Genomic DNA, 27,109 nt, shown 5'->3' with positions numbered 1-27,109 from the left:
CAGACGTAGAACCTGAAACTACTTTTAGCTCTTTATTTAAATTTTGAATTGAGGTCTTTTTAAATAGGAATTTTTTTCCTCTCCTCCAGCCTTACTTCATTCCTGCCTGACATCCATAAAATATAGAGGTCAGTAAATATTGCATGCTCTGTTACCTTTAACACAACATTTATATAACTTATTTTAGTAATATGCATTGAAGTAACATTTTATTTTGTTAACATTTATATTAAGCGCTATATTTTATGGTTTATTGGTCTGTGTGTATTTTTACATTTTAGGTTTATCAAGTTCTGATTCAAAATTGTCAAAAAATGGCATCCAAGAAGGAACTGACTAGCGATGAGCGGTTTAGCCGTGTTACAAAGGATCCTAGGTTTTGGGAAATGCCAGAAAAAGACTGCAAAATCAAGATTGACAAAAGATTTCGGGCTATGTTTCATGACAAGAAGTTTAAGTTGAAATATACTGTTGATAAAAGAGGCCGCCCTATTAACCACAGCTCTGCAGAGGATATGAAACGGTTCTATAATCTTTCAGATTCAGACTCTGATCTTTCAGGAGTTGACACCAAAGTATTTGCTGGAAAGAAAATGAAGAAGAAAAAAAAGTCAAAATCAAAAGGAGGAATAGACTCTGGGAAATTGCTTGACAAACCTACTGAAGGGGAAAGCAAAATAGTTAATCAGGAAATGGGCCACAAATGTGGAGCTCCATCAAAATCTGATGACTCCCAGAATGGACAGAAAAGCATCACGAGCACTGCCAGCTCATGTAGCCCAAAGTTGAAAAAGGACCATAAGAAAATTAATGTAGAAATTGATCCTACACAGGATGATAAAGGACTCATATGGAAAGGGAAAAACAAGCAAATTGTGGTGAGCTCAGATTCATCTCTGAGCAAACAAGAGACTTCAAAAGCAAGTAGTACTAAATCAGTCAAGGCTCCCAAAACAAAGTTTTCTTTAGAGGAAAAGAAAACTAAATCAGGTTTGTTAAATTTAAGAACATGTTATATATCTTTTTTTAAAAGTATGTATTTGTCTTTTGCAAGGTCAGACAAAGTGTACGAGGACATCTTATTGGACCAACTTGCAAGATCAGTCATTTAAACAACTGATCTAGCCTTTTCTGCTTTTAAATAAAGCTTCTATATGTGCAGTTTCATCTTATTGGGAGAGACTAATTTTTAAACAATGCCAGTGGTAAAGCTGTTTCACATTTGTTAGGACAGTTTGAAAGAATAAAATGGTGAAGACATCTATCAATACATTCACCAAGGGAATTAGAAAGAAACTTAAGGTTTGATCCTGCAAACAAAAATTGCTTTAGCGTCTGAGCAACTTTGATCAACATTCCTATGTGTTCACAGTTTTAGGCCCTTTGGGAAGAATGCTATTTCAAAAGAGAACTGGTACAGATTATTAATTCATTGTACTAAGAAAGGGGAAAAGCATACTTCTAAAAAAATAAAAAAAAAATGTGTATGCTTCTACAGTGTACTTAGTATTGTCAGAGTCATTTTTAATTGCTGCAGTCTTATTTCAGAACTTGAAATTGATGATGCAGTTTTGGTATAATGTCCTGTGTATGAATAGTTGTGTTCTCTTATTTAGGATTAAAACTATCCTGATGTTGAGACTTGAGGAAGGAAAAATTTAAAATATTCAAAGCATTTTGGAACAAATTGCATATTGGAACTAAATAGTAAAGTAGTTAAATGCTTCTTGATTCAAAAGTCTGAGATTGAAGATGTGATGTGCTTTTAATTTTTTTGGCAAAAAACATTCTAGAATGAAATAACATTCATAATGTTACTAGAAAGGAGGAGTGGGCAGGATTGTTGATTTTCACGTGTTCAGACTTTGAATTATTATTGTTTTAATGAAGTAGCATTATATTGTAACATCTCTGTAGCCACAAGGATTCTGTGTTTGTCACTGTGCTGCACCCTATAGCCATGATGCTTCGTAGTTGTAGCAGGATAGAATTCTGATTCTTCTGCTTCAGAAGCACAGATGCCCACCCATCACTTGAGCTAAGGGAGAATCTCCTTCAGGAGTTGTCAGAGCTGATTCCCCACTCTGGCACTTTGAGTGCAAAAGGTGGGGCCCATAAGGATTTTAAAAATGAATACTGGCTGTCCCAGGCTGGTATTAAACTCCCAAGGTCACAGCTTCTCTCTGACCTTGGATGGGTAGATGCTGCCACCACCCAAGTGCAAAAAAAAACAACCCCCCTTTTGGAGAACCCAGGAAGGAACACTTGGGAATTCCTTCCTATGAGGTACCCTTAAGCCCTTCCTGGGAAGAGTGGAGAAAGAAAGCAAAGGAAATCAACTGTTGCCACCAGCTAATTAAACAACATGCACAAACCATGTAGGGACACACAAATCCAATCCTGTTCTTAAAAAAGGTAAATTTTATTAAGCCCAAAAAGAAAGGAAATAATTTGGAACTTAAGCCTTTTGGTAGATCTTAAAAGAAACCATTACAAAAATTAATCATCAAGATAGCTCTCTTAAGGTTCAGCTTAAAGGTTACAAGCCAAACAAAAGCATCAGGGGTTAGCACAGAGGAGTCTACAAGGCAATAAGAAATAACCCTAATCTCATCTTCCTAGACATTCCTTGATTACTTACATATTAGGCATTTCAGATAAGTAGGGTTACTTAGACTGTAAGCTTCTTGCAACAGGAACCAAGTTATAATTTTTTACATACAATACCGGGATTGGAAAGGACCTCAGAAGATCATCTAGTCCAACCCCCTGCTCAAAGCAGGGCAAGTTCCCTGTTAATTTTTTTTTTTACCCCAGTTCCCTTAATGGCCCCCTCAAGGATTGAACTCATAACCCTGGGTTTAGCAGACCAATACTCAAACCACTGACCTATCCCTCCTCCTAATAAAGCACCCTACACTCTTATGGGACAGCATACACATATAAATAATATTAAATCTGATATTTACCTTTTCAGTGAAAGTTGCTTTTGCATATGAACAAAGTGACATCAACAAAAGCCAGTTAGATGAAATTTCTAAAAATAAAGGCTATTTTGATTATGCAGAATCTAAAGATGACGGAGAAGCAGGCGAGGAAGAGGAGTCGGAAGATGACGGAGAAGCAGGCGAGGAAGAGGAGTCGGAAGATGATGGAGAAGCAGGCGAGGAAGAGGAGTCGGAAGATGAGGGAGAAGCAGGCGAGGAAGAGGAGTCGGAAGATGAGGGAGAAACAGGAGAGGCAGATAGTGATGTTGATTCAGAAGAAGATGAAAGTGACAGTGGGCCTGATCCGGCTAGGGGGATAGGAAATATTGAAACCAGTTCTGAAAGTGAAGAGGAAGATGATATGTCTGCAATATTTCCAAAGGTGCCAAAGATTGAGCATGCCTGGAGAGAACTGCATATGGATGCTCCTCCTGCAGATGAGGTAACATTTTGGAATAGTCAGTGATAGTACAGAATAGACGAAGATAGTTCCGTGAATGGAAAAATGACTATAACTGATCAATCAAATGAATAGAGTGGCAAAATTTTTATAGCTAATTATTAGGGCTGTCAAGCAATTAAATTAATTGCAATTAATCACACTGTTAATAATAGATACCATTTATTCAAATATTTTGGGTGTACTACATTTTCAAATGCATTGATTTCAATTACAAGACAGAATACAAAGTGTATAGTGCTCACTTTATATGACTATTTTTGGATTACAAATATTTGTACTGTTAAAAAAAAAATAGTATTTCAGTTCACTTCATACAAATACTATAGTGCAATCTCTTTATAGTGTTTTTTAATTACATAACTGCACTTGTATGAGGTGAATTGAAAAATACTATTCCTTTTGCTTATAATTTTTACAGTGCAAATGTTTGTAATAAAAATATTATGATGTGAGCACTGTACACTTTGTATTTTGTGTTGTAATTGAAATCAATATATTTGAAAATGTAGACAAACATCCAAAAATATTTAATACATTTCAATTGGCATTCTGTTGCTTAACAGTGTGATTAAAAGTGCGATTAATCACGATTAATTTTTTTGAGTTAATCGCATGAGTTAACTGCGATTAATTGACAGCCCTGTTTGTTTATACTATTTAGTATGTCTCCTTTAGGGGAGCCTTATTGAAAAGGTAAGATTTTTTTATTTCAGAAAATCAGTATTCTAGAGATGGGAAGGGTGTAAGTTGCTCAGGAGAAGGGAGAATTCTTAATGCTGCTCCTGATGTATTGGGTTTCTGAGCTCACCAGGGCCTCCTGTCCAAAGAGGAAGAGAATTTGATCTTAGAAATCTCGGGACGGGGGAAGCAATGACTTGTGCAGGAGGAGTGTCTGGGAGGACAGGGGGTTACAGTGGTGGGGGAGCAGGCAATGACTTGTGCAGGAGGAGGGTAAAGGAAGTATCTTGCTTCTGCCTCTGGAAGAGTGCTTTCTGGTACTGAACTCACTCGGCTCTCTGTAATCAGCGAGATGGGCTCCTTTCAGCTGAGCACACCTTGTTTGCAAGGGTCAGTGGATTTTACCTCAGGGGCTGGGCATGTGGCGGGGGAGGAGAGGCTGATGCAGGAACGCTGAACTCACCAGGTCCCTGCTCTCTTTGGGGTGCCCTTGGAGCAAGGAGCTGGCCAGGGACATTGGAACACGGTATGGTGGTGGGGTCATTCCCCAGAGCGAGGAGCATGCCAGGGGTGGTGCAGTATCAGTCCCCAGAGCCAGGAGAACGGTAGGGGGTGGGGTCAGTTCCCAGAGTGAGGGGCCAGCGGAGGCATTGGAGCATGGTGTGGGACCAGGTATGTGTGTGTCTTGATCCCCAGAGTGAGGGGACAGCTACAGAGGGTTGGTCCCTTGAGCGACGGGGCAGCCAGGGGCTTTGGGGCATGGTGCAGAGGGAGGTGAAGGCATTGAGGTATGGCAGGGTCAGGATACCTACCTCTCTGCCAGAGCTGGGATAGGAGCCACTCTCCTCTCCCCTTCCCTCCCTGCTATCCGGAAGCGGATTGGGTTACTGCACCTGACCAGACACTGTCAAGTCCATCCACGGCTGATGCCTCCCTCTTGGCCCAGATGCATGTGATTAACACCATTAAAAATATTAACAAGTTAATTTTGTTTTCAGTTAATTAAAGGCATTAACTGAGATTTATCGACAGCCCTACTAATTACTTATTAGTTCGTATTTGCTTGAAACAATTAGACATACTGGCTGCCTAAAAGTGAGCAATTTAGTGCTAATGCGAGATGCATCAGTTCAGTTCATTTCTGCATCTCTTGACGATAGTGCTCTTGGTCCTTTGTTGGAAGGAGTATTTCCTGTTGTTCGATTATGAACTCTGAAGCTTATTTTGACAGAGTTTAAAACTCTGTTCACCATTAGTGTGCTGGAAGCTTTCCCTGCTAAGTGTTGAGAGGTCTACTCTAGGCCAGTGATTCTAAACTATGGGTACATGTACCCCTGTGGGTTCACAGAGATCTTCTGGGGGTGCATCAACTCATCCAGATATTTGCCTAGTATTCATAAAAAGTATTAGTGAGATCAGTGCAAACTAAAATTTCATACAGACAACGATTTGTTTATACTGCTCTATATACTATACATTGAAATATTTATATTCCAATTGATTTATTTTATAATTATATGGTAAAAATGAGAAAGTAAGTAATTTTTCAATAACAGTGTGCTGTGACACTTTTGTATTTTTATGTCTGATTGTGAAAGCAAATAGTTTTTAAGACAGATGTAATTTGGGGGTATATGAGACAAATTAGACTCCTGAAAGGGGCACAGTAGTCTGGAAAGGTGGAGGGCCACTGTTCTAGGCCATTTATCAGATTTTAAGGTTTTATTTTGTAAAAAGTAATTGTTCCAAAGGCAGCCTTTCAAGTTTGTTTTGTAATATTGCCTGTCATCAAATGCAGACAGACATTCCTGGTGCTTCTGCTGCTGATCAAACTCAAAGTCATGCTTTCTGTAATGACGCTGAAAACAATGTTGTCCCTTCTGCGCTAGCAGCTAAACTTTTTTCCAACATTACATCAGGGGGACCTGTTGCTGTCAACTCTTGTCAGGAAGAGATCTGTTTCCTTTTAGATCTTCGGAAGTTCTCTGGGAAAGCAAAATTAGCAAGAGCATTAAAAGCATTAGAGCTGTGGGTAAGAAGCAGTAGAAACTGTCTGTAGTCTGAAACTGTAGATGCACTCTAGGATAGTGAAAGATAAAGGCCATCATACAGCACATTTTATGTTTGAAAAATAGTAAAGCCCGTTTATTGAACATTTCTGTTTACTCTGTAGTCATTGCTTAAGAACCATGGAAGCATCAGTGATATCAAGTGTTGTGGGAGATGTCATTCTTATGTTCTCTAAAGTTCAACACAGTGTGACTTCATCAAAGGATAGTAACTGGAAAATAAGATATTTCCTCTCTCAGCACTCAGCACCCAAAAATCTTATTACAATTAATATATTTTTGCTTTCTTCTTCAATGTAGATAACAAGTAGATTGGCAGTTTGCAACATGGACTGGAATAGGCTGAAGGCTAAAGACCTACTGGCTTTGTTTAATTCTTTCATACCCAAAGGGGGTGTTATATTTTCTGTAAAGGTAAGAACTATTTGAAATAAAAATAAAAGCGTATTTTGATTCCAGCAAGTTGCTTTTCTTCCCCATTCCTCCTGCTGACTTCCTTTCGCCTCTCCCTATTCAATTGATTTGTATTGGTCCTTTATAAAATAAATGTAGGCTATCGCTCGACACTCTCCCTTCCATTGATGAGTATTCGTGTGGAGATGATAAACTGACACAGCTTCATTTGTGTATGTGACATTGGTTTCAGTCCTGTTCCCATTTAATTTGGTGGCAACACTTCTATTGATGCTAAAAGGAGTAGAATCAAGTACTATGTGCAAAAGCAGCATAAAGTTTAAATGCTTAATTTCCCTTAGGTCATACAGTAGATTCTCTAAAATTCTATCCTGTGGTATAGGTGAGGCTGGTAGCACCATCTAAAATCTTGGCTGCCCAATGCTTCCAGTTATAAGACCCTGTTTTCAGTTACAGTACTTGTAACTTTGCCAGATTTAATCCATTTGAGTTGAAATTTTTATGCTGGGTGTCTGCCTCAGGCTGACCTGTTTTGGAAAATTTCAGCTAAAATAGTTTGGCCATTTCTGAGAATGAGGCTAGGCAAAAATATGTTTTGCCCTTGTTAAAAAGAACGAAGTGGAGGTTCTGTGAGGGGGAAAAAAATGTGATCGTATAATTAGACAATCACACTGCATATACACAAGTAACCTTCATTTTGGCATTTCCTAACTTTTGAGTGCTTAACTTTGCAATGTTTTAATGTAGTTTTGTATGTAATATACATAAACAGAGCTGTATTGTCACTAAATGAGTAATTTATACTACAAAAACTGTGTGTGTAAATTACACACATGCACTGTAGCTCTAACTTTGCATTTTAAACTACAAACCTAGTTCACCTGAAAATGTACAGCCAGAGTGGATGTGAAAATTTTTCTCCCAATTCTAGTTATAGATTTCTTATGAGTGAAATAGTATTTCAGAAACATCACCAGTATTTATAACTAACCCAGTAACTCTGTTCAGGCTATTTACTGTGAAATAGTATATTGTTTTCTGATACATAGGAATATTGTCTCTGGCACTCAATCTACTGCTAAAAATAAATTTTCTTTGTCCAAAACTTTTAATTACAATTGAATTAATTCCATTTTTTCAAAACACAATTACTCATGTGAGATTGAATTGGCTAGTCATTGCGTAAAGATATTTTTTCATAACCATGAAATCTGTTAAGTTACCCTGGACCAGAAGATTGATGTTACAAAGATGTGAGTGAAATAGCTACAGTATTTAAAGATTGCTTTCATCTGAGCATTTACTACATAAAATCCATTACATAAATTCCTCTTTGGGAGTATTTCTCTACATACAAGAGTAGAAATACATTTAATAAGAGGTTGGGTTTAGAGTGCTGAAAGTTAGGTGGTCTGAGCAGCTTTGGTCTTCTGTATTTTGTTTGGTTTTGTTATATATTAGGGTTGTTTGTGCTCTTTGTTCAAGGGTTTTTACACTCTCCCAACCAAATGCATTTGATGTTTGCTACCAAAAGAATTGGCAAAGTTCTACTGTTCTTTACATAATAAATTGAATGAGATAAATTAACTGGGCACTTGATGCTCTCTCATATAAACATCCCATAATCTAAGCACTCTTCGGTCTTTTTGTTCCTGCTGAGTACTGTAAATGATGGACTATAGAGAAGTATCTTTCTAATTTTTTTATTTTTTAAGCTTGACTGCTTCGTATTCTGTTCTGCTTCTATTGTTTAGTCAGTTTCCCTTTTTTTATATGAGTCTTTAACACAACGGAAAGAAACGAGCATGAAACAAATATGACTCCAATCCTGCAACCTGAGCTGCATGGTTAGACCCCTGAACCTGACTGGAGTCCAATCAATTTCTGTGTAAGGTTCTGTGTGAGGTAAAGTTTTGCCTGAATGGATCAGCTCTCAGGATCAGAGCCTTAGACAGCCAAACCACAAAAACTGGCAGGGAAATTGAGCTCAAGTATAGTAATTAAATAGCTTCATTGTTCGGTTTTCTTTTTTGGCAATTGATTCCAAATTGATTGTGTCACATTAATTATTTCACAGCTGAACATTAATTCTATAATCACAAGTTAATATTGTTTTTGGTTTTGTACATCAGTTTAATTTGAACACACTTATATGGTTGCTTACCTTTTTTTTTCCTACAGGTAGTCATATCAAAGTCACTGAAACTACTTGTATGCTTAATTTTTAAGCACGTGTAAATGTGTTCAGGATTGGATCCTTTAATGTTGTTTTCTCACTGGAAAGAAAAAAGTGATGCTCAGAACTCCTGGCTTGATAGATTTGTTTTCTTTTGGTTGCTGTACACTGCAACTGTGCAATTGGCTTATGACCTTTATTTGTAGATTTATCCTTCAGAGTTTGGAAAGCAGAGATTGAAAAAGGAGGAGCTGCAAGGACCTGTAGAACTATTAAGTCTTCCAGAGAACGGCACAGAGAAAAATTGGTATTAATTTAAACTACAAATGGTTGACAGTACCCTTTTTTAATGCTTCTCCACCTTTCTAGTTTTTCAAATGGTGTTTTTAATTGAATCTGACTCATATTCATATCTAGGGAAGTTGTGGAATCTCCATCTCTGGAGATATTTAAGAGTAGGTTAGATAAATGTCTATTAGGGATGGTCTAGACAGTATTTGGTCCTGCCATGAGGGCAGGGGACTGGACTCGATGACCTCTCGAGGTCCCTTCCAGTCCTAGAGTCTATGAGTCTATATACTTGAATAAATTTGTTGCGACATAAAACTTAAGGCCCTAGTTGTGTAAATTGTTCCATGCAGGCCATTGGAATACATATGGGTGCAGAGGTTCATCTGCATGGGTTAGCTTGCAGCATTTGAGTGTAGCTTGCTAAAACTTAAATCTACCTTTTAACCTTTACATGCTAGATCAAAGTAAGAACTGATCAAAAAGACTGTTTTGACATGTTTCCACCTTGAGGACTTAGCTTCTAACAGAAAACATTCAGCATCTCACAGAGCGATACCTTAATATTTAATAAAGTGCAACATTTTTCTAGCCACTTAGCAAATAGCTAAGAAGTTTGTGTGGTGAAGACGGTTTTTGCAAATAATACCGTGAAATCTTAATTATTTTAAAAATGTTTTTTCATACATTGTGCATGTCTATATCTAGATGGAGATTAGTTTATGCAAATAGCTCATTTTGAGTAAAAGACACTGGAAAATGTAGTGGAACTATGTGAGTTACTTTTCACCACTAGATGGTGATATCCCATACCGAAGAGTAAAATCATAATTGACCGAGTTACAGAAATGGGATACATTTAAACTGAAAATGCAGAAAGTGCACTTTATTTATGAACTGGAGAATTTCCCCAGATTAGCAACTTTAAACTCATATTTAATGCTCTTAGGAGCATTGTCACAATGGTAAACAAAAGAGAAAATTGGAGTACTTAATGCACAGCATACTTCTCTAAAACTTGATTCTCAAACAAGCACAAGAAAAGACTTCTTTGCTGCCAAAATTTGTACCTACGTTATCAAGAAGAGGCTTAGTCCTATCCCATGTTAAGTAATCAGCACTGAGGAAAATGTTTCTTCAATACAATATCCTGATTTTGGCTCCAGTCTTGGAATGACATCCATGCAGTTAAACCTTTATGCATACCTGTCCAGAGTCCCATAGAAGTTGAGACTCTATGTAGCATAAGATCTGATCCTGAATGCAAAGTCAGGCCCATGTGTTGGTAATATATGATTTTAAGAAGTTACGTTTGCAAAGTAATTCTGAAGTTGCAACTTTGTTTCACTGTTTTAACAGAAGTTATTTGGATGTTGTCTTCTCTTTTGTAGGATTTGTAGGGAAATATTAAGGGATTATGAGTTCAAACGACTGAAATACTTCTATGCAGTGGTAGAATGTGATTCTCCTGAAACAGCCAATACAATTTATGAGGCGTGTGATGGACTGGAATTTGAAAGTAGCTGTTCTTTTGTAGATCTCAGGTACAGCAAATGGTGTTTTTTTTTTTAAAAACAAAACATTAAAGCAAGTTTTAAAAAATTAGAAGAATAATGCAGTTTACTTCCATCAAACTTTTAGCAAAACTGTATAGTACCTTGGGAAAAATATATGCATTTTGGTTGTATCTGGCTTTGTCAGAAAAAGCAAAAATTCCACCCTAAAGAGACTGTTTGTTTTCAAAAGGGGTTCAAGATACAAATATTACTACATCTGCTTTTTCAATCATCTTCTACAGTCAAGTAAAGCAGTAGGACACTAATAGAAAAACACACTGCTAGTGTTCTATGTCTGCTTCCTTCACCTGAGGCACAAGGTTAACTCGTTCCTTTATTACATTTGTTTCAATTAATAGCAAATGTATAGCTGCTATTGTCTTCAGGCTGTGCATCTTTGTGCTCAGACTTTGATTCAAAGTCAGAAAGCTTGATCACTTCAAACCTCATATTTTAAGAAGGCAGGAAGCTAAACTTCAGTCCTGCTTTATCACCAGACTATTCCTTTGTTTGCACAGAAAATCATTCTGATGTGACACTGTCAATAAAAATAATCTCTGTTAGATCCCAGTTTTGTTGAGGACTTGAAATTGCATGTGATGGGGAAAAAGCTAAGGTGTATTACCTCATAGACACTAGGTGTTGTATTTCAAAGGAAATGACTAAGACGTATACTTTTGTGTTCCTGTTAATGAAACTTTCACATCCTAGAAAGATCTTGTCTTACAGCACAGGAACCTGTTTGAGAATCCCCAAAGCCTTTCTTTTCATTTGCTTAACTTGTTAAATTAGAAAAATATATGTTTTTGGAGATGTACTGGGTAGCTTTCATTGTCAGGCAGTTGCATTTCAAGGGACATAATCAACTTGAAACCTACTCAGCTTTTTTTTAAATGAGGTTAAATAGTTTCAGGCACTAAAAATACACGAGGTCGCATGGCTGATAGTTGTGACTTTACGATCATGTTTTCTGTTTTTAAACAATGTTTCTCACTGACCTACACAACATGGGAAACAACAAAATTGTCTTTACACCAAATTCAGTCACGTGCATGAAGATGACTAACTGAAAGGGGAAAAATATTCTCTAGATATAAGCATCTTGTAAAAATGGTATGTAAACAATTTTCAGACGGCTTTTTGATTTTTAAGATAATGTCTCTTTAGAATTTCACAGCTTCATATTGACTTCCATTTGTCTTCAAAATTGCTTTATTTTTCTTCCCTAATTTGTGACAATACTGAAAATAATCTGAATTGTTCTAGTAGATCTATCCTGAAAGAGGAGATAGTGCTTAGAAAAGTGAGGTTAGTGTTTATAAAGGTGTTTTCCTCTCGTCTCAAAAATGCTGTGGTCAAAATATGAGAATTAAGAAGCAAAGTTGAGAGATTCTGTCTCCGTACATATTCTGTGTCTTGATCTTCCAGGAAAAACATAAATACGTCCAGTGATATATTTAGGGTTATTTTAAGAATCTCGTACTCGATATTTTTAATTTGTTTACTTTGATTTTTTTTAATCAGTGTTGTTTGCACATATAGCTATTACTGGCCAAAAAAAAAGTATGCATCCTAGGGTCTCTAATCCATCCTGTTTTAATGATTTATAGTTAACTTACAAATCATACCTGTTGGAAGCATTCCATGCCTATACTGGCCATATGCAAAGTACTAAATATTAAAAATTCAAAGTAATCAATTTAACTTCTTAAATTGTAATTCTTTTAAAAAATTAATTTCTTACCTTTTTCCACAAGATTTTGGAAATTGAATGTACAGTGCAAATATTAACTTGTGTGATATGGTTTTTATCCTTTCCCTGTATGTTGCTCTGTTTGGGCTTATCCACTTCTTATCCTAGCAAAATCTTCTGTATTAATGTGCAAGGATTTAATTAGAGAGAAGCTGAGCCTGTAAGTGTTTGTTCTTTTGAAACATCACAATATGTGTTTGAATAACAAGATATCTTCTTTGCCTTTAAGATTTGTTCCAGATGATGTTACATTTGATGATGAGCCAAAGGACATAGCCTCAGAAGTGGATGGAGCTGCATATAAACCAAAGTACTTCAGATCTGGTGCTATGGGAACGTCAACGGTATCTTAACAGTGTTTTTGTAACCCTATGTAATTTGTTGAGCTTTGTTTTTCTTGGTTTATGTAAGATATATAAATAATGGATTCGTGGCACTGGTGATAGTGGAGAAAGGATCCCTGTATATACTCATGATTGTAGAGATGTAGACTTCGAATAGATATTGTATGTGTATGTTACAGAGGTATAAATTATGACTAGAGTTAAGACTGAGTTTCACACTTTAAATGGATTCAACCTCATTGTTATAAATGAAGAGTAGTGTTTATTATCCTTAAATTTAGCCCACTTTCAATTTGAATACAGAATGAAATTTGATTATTTTAAAAGAAAATGTTAATTGGACTGACCTGGGTATTTTAAGAAATGTAGCACCACTACTTGCCTGTTCTATCACAAATGATCTTATTAATGCAATAGGAGACTCTTCAGACTTTCCAGATAGCTAAAACTCATTGAAATTTTGAGCATATAGGAAACACTAGAAGAAACTAAATACTATGCATAGAGTATGTTAGATGAAAATATATTGAAGTTATTGTTTATATCTACTTGATTTTATGGAGATGTGTGGTAGCAGCTCCCTAGTTAAGACTTAAATGGTTCTTAAATGCATAAAATACTGTTCCCTAAAAGTCAGTAGCCTTTTGAAATCAAATTTCAGTCATACCCTTTGATTTCTTTTTCTTTGTTTTCTCTTGTTAAACTTGTAATAGGAAGTATTACAAACTGCACTCTGGGCAAAAACATAAGCTTTACCTTTTACATTTTATATGTTCTCTTTTTCTAAAGGTGGATATCACATGGGATGAGACAGATCATGAAAGAACAACTTTGCTACAGAGAAATTTTAAAAAAGATGAACTTCTTGACATGGATTTTCAAGCTTATTTGGCTTCATCTAGTGAAGAGGAGGAAGAGCAACAAGGTACTTATAATTCTTATGCAGTGTTTGCTTAAGTTATGAGCAAAACAATTCAAGATCATACACTTCGTAGGTTAGTAATAAACTCCAGATAGTTTTTAAAACTATTTTACTGATTTAAACTTTCTTCCTTAAATATGATTTATGAGGAACAGTATTTTGTCCATAGTAAAGGTTGTAATAGTCAGGAGCCATTATGGAGAGAATATATTCCCTTCAAAATTAAAAGTGACTATTAAAGGGCCAAAAATGGAGTGGTACCCTTTTTTGTTTGTGGTATGTAAAGAAGTCCTGAAGGTTCTGGTTTTTTTTTTTTTGTTTTGTTTTGTTTTTACATTCAGCTATGTTCTACATTGGGAACTTCTGTGGTGACCTGGAGAGCTAGTGAAATGTTGAAAAAACTAGAGCAAAGGGAATGGAAGCTGTACATTTGAGAGGGGAAACATTTTTAGGTGTACTGTTCAACCCTTTTTGTTTTTGAGAGGGGAGGGGAAGAGAACTGCCTAGTTAAGGTCAAAGACTAGTGAGCATTGATATAAAGGAAGCCTTTGTTCTAAATATTCCATAACGTTGGTCTTTCAATTAGAGTGTGGTGTGACAGCTCATAGTAAACAGAGATATCAAGAGGTCCTGCAGCAAATCAGGGAAGATGAGACTTTAGGCATTCCTAATAATAAGGAAACACACAGAGACACAAACCACCAAACCACCGTTTAAGTTGTTTGTAGGTCATTTTTAAGAATACAGTCATGAGCTGTTATAAAGGCCTATTTTGACACCTCCCACCCCTATAGCTTTGGCTGACAAAATTGGTTTGGCCCCGCAATTGGCATTTACACTGAAGGGTGAGGAGAATTTTTCTCTAATGTTTGAGGAGAATTAGTCAGACTGCTTTTAGTTATAGGTCTTAAATGTACTCTTGAAATTTTGTTTCTACCTAACATTTCATTCAATACCAGGAGCTTAAAAGCAGCTTTTCCTTTCTACACAATTAACTGTTAAAACTCCTCTAACTCATGTATGAACTGTAATTGAAGAAACTGTTCTACCAATTGTACTTTTGTTACACAATTGTTTATTGAAATGTATTGGTTATACTTTTTGTAAGAGGTCTGCCATCCAATAGCTGGTTGAACTTCAGGAAAAGCAGATGTTTTCCCTGAAGTCCAGTGATTGAATATTGCGGTGGTGAAGCTAAAGGATGAGGGCTCTAGTCTCAGCTTTTTTATGGTTTACCTCTGTGCTGTGGTTCCCAGGCCAACTTGCTGCAGTTTTTGTCCTTCTTTGGGACTCCCTATTTTTGGTCCACACTCCTCCACCCTTACCCTACAACACTAATCCTGGCTGATGTGGAGGGGAGGCCCTGGGCTGGACCAAATCTGGGGGTGTGGTGTTGCAACCAGGCATGTAGGGTCACAGCACCACTCAAGTTTGGCTCAGCTGTCCCTGACCCCCCCATCCTATGATGATGGGGGCAGCCAGGTGAAAGCTGAGCAGTGCTGTGACCTCTTGCACCAGGTCTCAGTGCCCTGAGTGGGGAGCCAGGCCCAGCACCCTGGGACCGGAGCCACCGCTGCAAGCTGAATACATGGTGGGATTGCTCTCCTCCCACGCAGACCTCCCCTCCAGAGCAGGCTGGGAGAGGTATATGTTTGCCTAGGTGGGTTAATCTGGTCCTGGACTTGACAATCCATCTAGAACCTTCCCAGGACCAAATGGTTTGGGAGTTGCTTAGTAGTAGCTTTCTCTCTAATACTGGTAGTTTTAACTTAGAAGTGTTGAAATTCATGCCCTTTAAAAGTTTGCACTGGAAAAGTATTTTTGATTACTTTCAGAACAGTTTAGGATTTCTTTGGCAAGCTTGAAATACCATTTTTTTTAATGTTCATAACTTGGAGGAGATTAAATTTTTTAAATGATATTCAGATATCAAACTTTTTTCATGGTGTGAGGATTTTTAAAAAGAAGTTTGATTGTAAACTTGAAACAGTATATAGTTACATTGACTAGAGCATAGGATAGCAATGTGAAGACAACTACAAAAATCTGCTTATTTGGTACAGTGACTTGTGCTTTAAAGTCTGAATGGCCCAATCTGTGCTTTATAAAGTCTATGCAAGGCAAGGAGATGCTGAGGAAAAGCTCCACAAGGTAATGTAAGATAAGGAAGACTAGAAATTAGGGATCTCAAGTTCTAAATCTCTGTAACTCATGGGGTGGTGAGAATCGTGCAAAGCTTGTGAACTCCACAGATTGATTAATATATGTCTAGGGAACCAGGTGTCTTGCAGAGTTCAAACTTCTGGGTTTCAATCAGAGATGCAGGAGGGGAAGTTAGCGACCCTGTCTAATTCCTAGAAAGTCTACTGGCCTTGCATTCTTTAAATAAGGAAATTAATAAACAAACTTTCTTTAAATCAAGATTGCTATTGTGTATTATAATAAGGAACTTTGTGGTTAATCTTTCAAAACATGCAATTCCCTTATGCAAGACTGAGCATTTGCAAGTATGGAAATGGAGAGTTCAGTGTACAGATGCATATTCAAACATACACAGATGACATCTCTAAAATAAATATTAATGTATAAAATATTGTGTATTCATGAAACAACCTTCTCTTCCCCTGAAAAACTGTCTAATATCCATTTAACAGGCATATTGTAATAATGTGCTTATTATAATAACTATAATACTGGTATTACACTCTACAGACTTGCTATCTGCTTCTCTTCTCTATGATGAACAGTTTAATTAGTAGCTTGGTTTGTATGGGTTGTTTTTTTTAATGTTTTTTTTTCCCCCTTCAATCTCCATCCTCTGAGTATAGTGAATTGAGTTAAGGTAGATATGTGGTCTGTGTTTGGAAAGTGAGGTCTTTATCTTGGAGTAGGAATGTGACTAGGGTGGTTAGCCGGGCAGATTATTTTTTTTTGGCTTTGGAATAGTGAATGGGTGGGAGAAAGGTGTTTGTCTCCTGATCACAGCTGGTGATTAACTTGGGGAGGGTGGATTCTCTCGTCCTTATATAGAGGATAAGAGGGAAGATGTGGGGATTTCTGGTTAATAGGTGATGAAGTAGAGCTACATGCTGTGGATGAGTAGTGATTTAAAAGTTTGTAGTCCATACTTCATTTATATCTATAGCACATGTAAGAGTGTTTCTGGTAGCATGGTGGGAATCAGTGTGCAGATCTAAAGTCGTTTTTTGGAATCACATCTTTGGATAGAAGAAAGTTTTCCCTGCATACTGAGAGGTCCACGTATATTTTGCTTAATGAGACTTTATATTTTAAGTACACTAAATCATAACTAAGTATGACCCAAAACTATTAAAATTTGTAACTTTGATTCTTTTTAGTGACAGTTATCATCCCTGAAAGTTTGAATCACCAGCAAAGAATTTGATTGCTGCAGTTATTGTTAGGCAGGAAAAATCTTTACCAAGATCTGTACTATTTCTAGCCTGTCTGATTATGAGAATATTTTTCTCAAGTGTCTAGTGAATTCACTAACCTCATTGCAGTCTGTATTCAATCCTCACTAAAGGAAAAGAGATGTTATTGTTAGTTACTGTCTTTTCTGATATTTTTAAAAAGGAGCTGGATGTACAGTGTCTTTCAGTTCTTGCAGGACCCTAGCCTTCTAAAACTGTACAATTGTGGATGTAATTCTCCTCTTCAAAACCATTTAGAGAGTATTATCTGGTATTACCAGCTCAATTAAACATTAAGGGGTATTTTTAATATATTTTCAAAGTTAATGAAATGGAAGTGCTGTGATTATATATTTTAGGTTTTTGTTACTCGGCACTCCTGCATGTTAGTGACATCATGTAGTGATACTGTCTTGCAATCAGTTTTCAGTTCTGTCAGCTTTCTTTGGGGTGCAAGGAGAATGCAATATAACTTTAGTAAATCCTTTGGTATGCATTAGTCAACATGTTGTCATTTATAGATTCCTAAATTCCCTAATTTGCTGTCCCTCCATATAAACTTTCTGTAACCATACCACCACTGTCATAAAGTAATTTGGAAGGAATGTAAAATGTCTTGAAGCTTTGGTCAGTTCTTTCGAATAGTTTTAAAAACTGATCTGGAACACTTGCACTGTATTAAAGAGAGCTAATAATCAGAGATGGGTTACAGGAACATACAGGAGAGATCTTTCCATTTTGTTTCAAGGAATTGCTCCAGATCTTTTACTCAGAGCCTAGGGAATTCATCTGTCAGCAACCCCTGCTTGGTAATATCTTGCCAAGAATAATGCCCAATTGGTCCTCATTTGATTTATGGATGAACTTTTAAAACACATTGCTAAGATCTCTCTTGTTTTAACTTTACTCGTGTGCCTCAGAGCAGTAGGGGAAGGGCGAATAGTCTAATGTTTCTTAACTCTTGAAAGATTTCAGGTGTGCAGTGAGAGATGGTGGAAATGGACCTCCACAGTGAGTGACCCAATATCTTAGAGTTTCAAAAAGTTCTGTTACTGAAGAGGGGTGGAACTGAACTGTCATCACACTTGCCAGTACATTTTCAACATGGAAAGGTTTTGCTTCTAATTCTGTTTTTAACAATAAGTTTTTTTAACAGAAAGAAATACATTGCTATTTCTTTAACATGTTCCTGATGTTTTATTCATTGATGGAATCCTGTCATGTATCCCATATTATTATTGTGGCACAAAGCACAAACAGAAAAAATGAATTTCAGCTGTTTGAATGGAAATGTAAAAGTGTGATAGGGTGGAAAGAATGTTAGGCACTTTTTTATTTTATATTTTTTAACTTATAAAAGTATTTTATTTATAAATAGTGTTTCTTTTACCCCATCCTAGTTGCTTTTATATGGATTTTTTTAAAGTAAAAAATGTCTCCCATGGCTGTTGGTATTGCTGTCATAAAACAGTTTTGTAATGTCAAGCATTTCAGTGACCTGGTATGTTGTGGTTCACAGCACAAAATATCTCCATATTTTTGCTTCTGTATTTTTCTTTATTTGAGGTATTTTCTTCCAGTCACTAAGCCTTTGTACTGTGAGTTTAAAATCTAGTGCCTAGTTGCTATTTTGGGGAGGAACCACAATGATCAGTTTGGGTATTTTTAAGGACACTCCAAATTAGGCACGTTACCCAGAGTTTTCTGAACCCAAAACTAGGGTAACTAGTCTTTGTTTTCCAGGTGGTTTCAAAACATAAATCAGAGGGGATACATCTCCTCTATCTGATAAGTGATTGGTACCCCAAAAGCCTTGTTTTTATTGAGTTTTTATAAAGCACACATCTGAAATACCCCAGGTATAGTTACCATCTCAGATTTTGGGTATCAGGTGGTAAGCAGCAGGTTTCTGGGGCCAGCCTTCCTCCTTACTGCTGGGGAGTTGGATGTCCGTCTCTTAACTGGTTGAAATCTCTTTCCGAACTTCTCCAAATTACACACTCTAATCTCTTTTCATAGGTTGCTCTAAACAAAGCACATAACTCATATTAACCCCTAGTGGGCTAACAGTTTCCCTAACTTCAGCAAATAACTCATCATTCTACTTATCAGCAAAATGACTCCAAGTGAAAAACAAAACAAAACTCATAGTCATAGACATGCAGGTCCAAGGTCATGAATCTGTCATTTTATCTATCCTTATTAGCAATACTGCAGCTCTTTTGTCTGCTTAGGCAAAGGCCAAACTATTCCTGACTACATGGTGATCTCGCTTTTAGTTAATGTGTCTGAGTATATAAAATGGCTGTGGTTATGTCAACTCCAGTTCTCTCATAGCAATGTGATTTGTGTAGTTAATTTCGTAGTTCTTTCGTTTTATAATATCTCACTAGAGATAAGAAAATATTCTCTTATCCGCTCATCCTCCTGCTTAATTCTTTCAAACTAATTAATAGACCAAAACTGACTACCATAGAAAGCAGTTATAATGAGCCTAATCCCATATTGTACCCATAAGTCTCTGCATGGGTGGACTTCTGTGGAGATCCTGTTTACTACAGCAAGGATCTGCACAGGGAGTGGAGTCTACTGCAGTATTCGTGCCTAATGTGATGGAGGCAAGGGATCTGTTTTGTGCTCTATCACCAATGATGGCTGTGCGCAAATATAGATGATGAATATGAATCAGCTCTTTTTAATCTACAAATTTTAATTTTATTGATAATTATATTTAAAAAATAAAATCCAAACAATTTCCTTTCTCTGCCTATTTTCAGCTTGAAAATCTTTCTGAATCAATAAACTTTGTCTAGCCCTTTAAATTTGAGGGTAACATTTGAGTTATATTTTTACTTAGAAATACTGAAGTTATAAATGTGACTTTTGTCATAAATTAAAATACAGTACACCCAACTTTTTATAAATGAGCAGTTACAAAAGAAAATATACACACATTTGTGTGTATTTACACTTTTTCCTTCAATACTTGCTAGATACAACTGGACAATGATATGCAACAAAATTGGATTAATGTGTCATTTGACAATATATATTTCTGAACTGTATTAAACAGGAGGTTATTTATGCTAGCTCCCTATCACTATATCTACTAAGGTTGCCCTAGCAGCTCCCAGGCGTACACAGTCCGGGGTGCTGTTGTTCTGCTGCTTTGACAGTAGTAGTGTGGGTTCACCTCTTTGGAATGTTCATGTTCAGTTATTTTGGCATGCTGCCAACATCTTTCAGAGGCAAAGGAAGTGATGGGAATGAATGACTTTACCAGTTTATAAATCAGCTGAACCTAAATGAAATTACATCAGACAAAGGAATGGCACTTTTCTAACCTGAGTTTCCCTGTGAAATTACAGAGGTTTGCTGCAAACAATAAAGGCATCAGAGTTTTGCAACCAAAAAAAAAAAAAGTTTGCAGGAATCTTTGTAAATGAAAAGTGTTAGCCTAAATATAAGGTTCACTACTAACTCCTGTAAGTTCAGACAGAAATCTATAGACTAAACTACTAGGCATTTATTGGCTTTTAATCTAAATGCGGTACAAGACTAGGTGGAGCCAGTCCATAACAAAAATGTTTTTCACTGTTCCATTGTAAGGAGGGATGTGAGCACTTGTATTTAGGAGCTTGTATTTTGGTGGTTTATAAACCCTTTTTAACAAAGGCTTTTTTGAAAAGGTATGCTATATATTTGGGCCTGAGCCTCTTCTGGTAAGGCTTGCCTTAGTTCCTTATATCTGATAATCTAAAATTGGTTCTCTTGTTCCCTACTTTTTTTCTTTCTGAATTAAAGGTATTTTAAGTTACGAACCAAGGAGACTTACTTTGGGGAAATATGTGTCCATCTCTTGTTGTTCAAAATGGTCACTGAATTCAGGAGGAGTTTCGTTTCAATAGAGTTTCATGCAGAAGAATGACCAGATGTGACCTTTTATGTTATTTTTAGGGCCCTACCAATTTCACATGAAACACATCACGGACCGTGAATTAAGCCCTTCCCTGTGAAATCTGATGCCCTCTTGTTCCTAGGAGTGCCTCAGCAAAGAGGGGTCTTAGCTCCTGCTGGGCAGGGCAGGGACAGGACTTGTCAATCTCCTGCATAGCTGCTCTGGGGGAAGACTGGAGGAGACCAGACCCACCTCCGGATGCCTCCCTCTTCTTAAGGACACTCTCTGGGACTGGGCAGCAGCCCCAGAGGTTCCTGGAGTTGTAGGCGACTTGTGGAGTTGTGTCCAATCTTCCCCATGCTGCTGGGAGCGCCCCAGCAAAGGAGACTCCTGGCTCTGGCTGGGGAGGACAGGACTGCACCCCAGAACCTTACTGACTTGCACTGGTCAGAAGCCTGACTGGTGTAAGCTCATTTCTTAGTTCACCGCTCTGACAAAAGGGTAGTGGACGTGTGATAGCTCTTGTTAACCTGAACTGAGATTCCCCAAGCACTTCAACCAAAAACACACTGTTTTAGATAAAATATAAAACAGATTTGTTAACTACAGACTGATAAATTTTAAATGATTATAAATAGCAGGCATAGAGATCTAAGTTGGGGGTACCTAAGAAAGAAAAATAAATGCACAGTTTAAATTCTGACTTTAACAGACTAAGCAAGATTTGAATCAAACAGTTTCTAACACTAACAGATGTTAGACAGCTTACAGTTCCTCAATACACAGACTGGATCCTTTCCAGCATTGGACCAATCTCTCTGGTTCCAAGTCTTTGTCTCCAGACAGTCTTCCAGCTGTTGAGATGGTGTGGGCAGGGAGGGAGAGAGGCCAGCTGCTAGAAAGATCCTTGCTGTGTTATGGGTTAATCTGCCTCAATGGTGTACATGCCCTCTCTGAAAAATCTCTGGGATAGTGGATTCTTTTCTTAATGGGCCATTAACGCCTATCTGGCCCTCCTTTGTTGCAGCTGACTGGCTGGCTGTGGGCTTCTCCCAACATGTTTCAGTAACACAGAAAGCAATACTTTATAACTTCACATACAAACCTAGTACATCCAATTCAGCAGGATATTAATGTTCAATAGATCAAGACTTTTAAAATGATACCTCTGAAGGCATACTTTGTACAAAACATCATAATCATGATGACAGGGTGAATATGGAGGTTCCACAGTGCTACTTTGAGATACAGAGTGTCACAGGGGAGTGTGTGTGTTGTGGCAGCATGTTGTCTCTTTAAGCAGAGCATTCACGAGCCTGAACACTTGTTCAGTCAGTAGCAACCACTGCTGAGCCAGAGGCTGGTGCACAGGCAGGTGTCCTTCAGTGGAGAGCAGGTACACCAATGGGGGAAGGGGGAGATTCTGACATCAGCCCACCCTCACCCCTCCCACCCCCGACTCTGTGCAGGAGGGCAGAGCAGACTCTGCAGCACAACTCCACAGCAGCTTGACTCTTAAGTGGGGCTGCACTAGTTTCATGCAGCCCATCCTGCCGGCCTGCCGCTGCGGCCCTAGTGCGGCGAGGAGAACAAGATTTCGCATTAATATTTTGATTGTCTGCATTCTTGTTAAGGCAGATTTCATAGGGCCCTAATTAAATTATTTCTCTTTGGACACCAATCAGGTATCTGTGAGGGATGGGACGTGAGGTCTAGTGCTGTGATGGCAAACACTTTGTGCATTACATGCCAAGAAACTGCAAAGGTAGTATTTTCAACACATGACATGCCAGAGGAGAAGAGCTAGTGGTCACAGGATTCCTGCTGTTGCATTTTGGCAGTCAGCTATTCATTAAAGGCTTGTATTTTCTTTACAGTGTTGTGCATGTTCTACCTATATAATCTGATAGTCATGTTCTGATGTCAGAGTTGTCAGTTAATTGTTGAAGATAGTTAACACAAGTACAGTTGAACCGAATGGGTCATCAGCAAAGCTACAGTTAGTTTTTCATAGGGGAAAAAAAGAATCTGGCAGTGTTTTCCAAGCTCACAAAAACTGTTTTTAGGATGTTCTTCTTCAGTCCTTCCCATGCTCAGTATTTGCCAGCTGAGAATTGAAGTCAACAAACCTTGTTTTTCAGATAGCATTCTACTGGAATGCAGTGAGCTGTCTCTCAGTCTAGCCACTCGGGATCTGTGTAGTAGAGTCCTTAACACTTTGTGTGGCGGTCTGAATTGTAACGTCTATCTGTCAGAACTTAAACCATCCTGCATAAGTTTCCAGTGACTTCTCAATTGTATTTGATTGGTAAATTTCTATGATGTTGCCCAGGATATCCATGAAAGTTGCTGAATTTTCCAGATGTTTTCTCAACAAAGGGAAGCATTTTAGCTTTCTGTCATCCAAGTCTTGAATGTTTCCAGCTTCTTTTAACAAGTTTTGGTTTCAAACGTGATGTTTGCTGTCGTTCTGAATCTTGAAGTTTTATATTTGGCTCATGGGCATGTAGAGTGAGGCCAGCAAAAAGCATCGAGTCACTCTGCTATTGCCAGCTGAGGATAATCTTGTCCCTTTTGATCTAAGAATAAACTGACTTCTTCCAAACATTCCATGATTTCAAGAATATGGCCTTAATTTAATCATCTGACACTGCTATAAATCAGCAATCCTGCATGTTGAGACTCTCTACTTCTAAATGTTTCACTTGCTTAGTTAAGAGCTCTTAAAATGATAGAATTCACAACTTGAATCACTGCTCTGGAAATATCTTTCTTTGACATTCCTGCCTATATCAACAGATGAATCAGTTCCACACAATAATGGCCAATAGTACAAAAAATCAGAATATATCTACAATTTTTTAGTCCAGTTTTCAATTTCTTGCTTACTTTTCATTCATATGTTAGAACTTTGTCTTTAATTATCTTTCTGTGCAAGGCAATTCTTTATTTCACTTTTGGTCTAAAATCTTTGAACAAACTATTGGCACAGAAAAACATTGTCTCCTTAATCACAATCAGAAAGTGGTTTATCATGCTGTGCAGTACAGCATGACACTTGAAAACTAGCAGCAAGACTGTTTGAACTATGAACAGACTTCACACACACATTCAGCTGATTCTGGCCTCCCAACAGCTTTTGTTAAATGTTTTTTGTTGTTCTCTAAGCTAAGATTCTTACAGATTGTTTGAAAGTGATGTTGAACATTGACTGTTTTAGGAACTGTTCACTGAGCAAAGAAAACACAATTCTTTGCCATTTGAAAGTGGAAGGTCTCTTCCATTACCATGACCGTTTAATTTTACCTTCTTAAGTAACATTCTTTGAAAAATCAACAAAACCAAAACACTCAGAATTCAGATTTTGACATTGGTTTGAATACGAAAGTCTGCCTTCCTCAGCTGAACCAAGTACTGGAAGAGAATTGACTCTTGAATGATTCTCTCAGAAATAGACCTAGTGCTGAAAATCAGTAACCAATGTAAAATTTAAGGACAGCCTCTTTGACCATGAGGACACTCTCTTTCAACGCAATAGAGCTGTCCATCCTCCCTGCCCCCAAGTAAGAATTTGCCTTCCCCCCTGAATTCAGGGCTCCAGGCATGCACACAAGAATTTCCCTTGCTTCCCAAGCAGACACCTCTCTCCTGGCCCCTTTCCAGAGAGAATGTACCTTTACCATTAGCAGGGTTCTCAGAGATTAGTTTCCAGCTGCTGCTAGACAAAGTGGAAAACAGCAGCCAAGTTAAAGGTCTGCTTTATCTGCAGTCTTCCCAACCTGGGGAACAACACTTCTTGGGGTGAACAGTAGAAGAGTAGAGCAAGCAACAGCATCAGTTTCACGATCTCTAGCCTTAAAGTAAAGAGCTACTGTATCTTGTGTGTTAACCCTTCCACTTGAATAGCAAGCAACAGTGATGCTGATCTGCAAATACTGACCATCCTACCCATCAAACTTGCCTCTGCAGGGAAATGATGCTTAAAAAGGGGGAGGGATAGCTCAGTGGTTTGAGCATTGGCCTGCTAAACCCAGGGTTGAGTTCAATCCTTGAGGGGGCCATTTAGGGGTCTGGGGCAAAATCAGTGCTTGGTCCTGCTAGTGAAGGCAGGGGGCTGGACTCAATGACCTGTTGGGGTCCCTTCCAGTTCTGTGAGGTATATCTCCATATATTATTATTGAAGTAACTGCAGCATTTTACAAGTGACGTGGATGTCTAAAATGTCACAAGGTTTTCTAAAAATCATAAATCAAATTGTAACTCTGTTGGTACACTCTGTGTACAAAATAATCCCCCACAATACCATTACAGTACTTATGCCCATTCAGCAATCACAACTAACACTTCCTGCACAATACATTTCAGCATTCAGATGGCTAGAGCCTGCAAACTGAGAGAAAGAGGAAAGCTTGCTGCTAAAAATCAGTAGCCAATGCCATGTAAAATTTCAAGAAGAGACTCTGAGCACACAATGCCACATCCTGGCTAAGTAATAATGGCACCACAGAGTCCCAAAATGTGTGGCGTGGAGGAGGGTGACAAGTGAAGTGTGACAAATCACCCAGTAATGCATTTGATCTGCTATATGTTGTATATAGGGAAAGGCTCACTTCAAACCTGTGAAGTTCTAGAACGTATATATTTGTTTCCTATTCTTGCATATTTATTTGTATATGCACACGTCAGGCAAAATAGGGACATTGCTTTTGGCTTCCTGACCTGTCAGTGTCTTGAAGTCACTGATGTAGTGAATTGAGCAAAGAGCTATACGCTAGGTACTCCTGACTTCCAGTTCTGGCTCCCTTCTGTAGCTCAGGGTATGTCATTTAAAATTGAGGAGACAAACAGAAGTTAAGAAAATAGGCATTAGTATTTATCTGCCTCACGGGAATATTGTGGTGATTGTTTAGTTAACATTTATACTGCATTTTTCATTTTCAAAGTGCTTTACCACTACTAAGTATTGATTTTTATAGTTAGTAATATGTTGTGATGGTTTCAGAAACTAGTGACCTATAGTAGGAGTGAAGAACTCTGCACTCTCTCATTAGTTTCTTCTGCCATCCAGTTTTCCCATATCCTCTCAGTTTTTCTTATATGAACTTTTAAAGCAAGGAATCGATTCATAGCGATGAGAAGGATTGTCCAGACTGTTCTACCTGAAATCATTTGCTTATTTTATCTGTGTTGCCTTCAAATATTCATTCATAATATCCTGCGATTTTCCACAATAGCTTTTGTGTTTGTCTTTTTTTTAAGGTGGTGATGTAGCCCATGAAACAGAAGATGACAAACCCAAGAAAAGCCAGAAGGATGATGAAGAACAAATTGCCAGATACAGAGAACTCTTGCAGAGTATCCAAGAAAAAGAAAAGAAACGAGAAGAAAATGATATAGAAATGGAGATTAAATGGGTTCCAGGTAAATTTAGCTGGCACTTCAACGGTTTCTTTTTTTTTCTCTCTTGGAAAAGTTTGCAGTATTTTTACTGGCTCATTTATTGAGGTATATATAGCATGAAGCGTGGGATTTGTAGCGCTCAAAACTATGAACAGCTTTCTGTTATTTCTTAGCATTAAAAATCCAGATGGGTTATAGTGAGGAAAATGGAAGTAAACAATGATTGAGCACAATTCCTCAGCTGTAGTGTTTGTCTAGTTTGTGCCTCTTGCCAGTTTTTCTTACGTGTTTGCTGTTTCATTCTTGTAGATTTTTCTCAAGTAGTTTTTGTATACCTTAGAATCATAACTTTTTCACACATATGAAAATAAAAAATTTGGTATCTTTTTCCATATTCTAAAATTTGGCAGGAATAAAAAAATCTTGTTTGCTATAATGCTGATTTCCCCCCCGCCCCAGAATATCCATTATTTTATTAACGTTTAGTAGCAACTTTTAGCCAATTTGGATAATAAAATATTAAACCTCAAGAGTCACTGGTCCAGGGTAGAATATAACTATTTATGGCCTGCATCTCAAACCAATATAATTTTGAGGGTGATAAGAAATATTTTGACAGTTAGTAGTTTTAAGGAGAAAATGAAACTGTTTAAAAAGTCGATCAGAGGTTTGGAATGTAGGAAGTAGTCCTGGCACAGGTGAGGCTATCAGTGCTTGATAAATGAAT

At 37.6% G+C, this 27,109-nt stretch overlaps 1 protein-coding gene across 3 annotated transcripts in view; it reads left to right on the top strand.

The window, feature by feature from the left end:
• Positions 1 to 27,109, top strand: part of ESF1 (ESF1 nucleolar pre-rRNA processing protein homolog) — a 61,137-nt gene that overhangs the window by 1,333 nt on the left and 32,695 nt on the right. For 2 of the 3 annotated variants that reach the window (XM_050952049.1, XM_050952048.1), the window contains exons 2-10: positions 90 to 128; positions 282 to 990; positions 3,068 to 3,429; positions 6,498 to 6,611; positions 8,994 to 9,094; positions 10,467 to 10,619; positions 12,614 to 12,728; positions 13,518 to 13,653; positions 26,242 to 26,403. In XM_050952049.1, coding sequence (XP_050808006.1) covers positions 315 to 990; positions 3,068 to 3,429; positions 6,498 to 6,611; positions 8,994 to 9,094; positions 10,467 to 10,619; positions 12,614 to 12,728; positions 13,518 to 13,653; positions 26,242 to 26,403 — 1,819 coding nt within the window. In that variant the 5' untranslated portion in view covers positions 90 to 128; positions 282 to 314. The remainder of the gene's footprint in view (positions 1 to 89; positions 129 to 281; positions 991 to 3,067; positions 3,430 to 6,497; positions 6,612 to 8,993; positions 9,095 to 10,466; positions 10,620 to 12,613; positions 12,729 to 13,517; positions 13,654 to 26,241; positions 26,404 to 27,109) is intronic. The other variant, XM_050952050.1, reaches the window with a different exon arrangement.

This window comes from Gopherus flavomarginatus, chromosome 4 (genome assembly GCF_025201925.1).
Source record: "Gopherus flavomarginatus isolate rGopFla2 chromosome 4, rGopFla2.mat.asm, whole genome shotgun sequence".
In the NCBI taxonomy this organism is placed as follows: Eukaryota; Metazoa; Chordata; order Testudines; family Testudinidae; genus Gopherus; species Gopherus flavomarginatus.
This window is presented reverse-complemented; position numbering and strand designations above follow the sequence as displayed.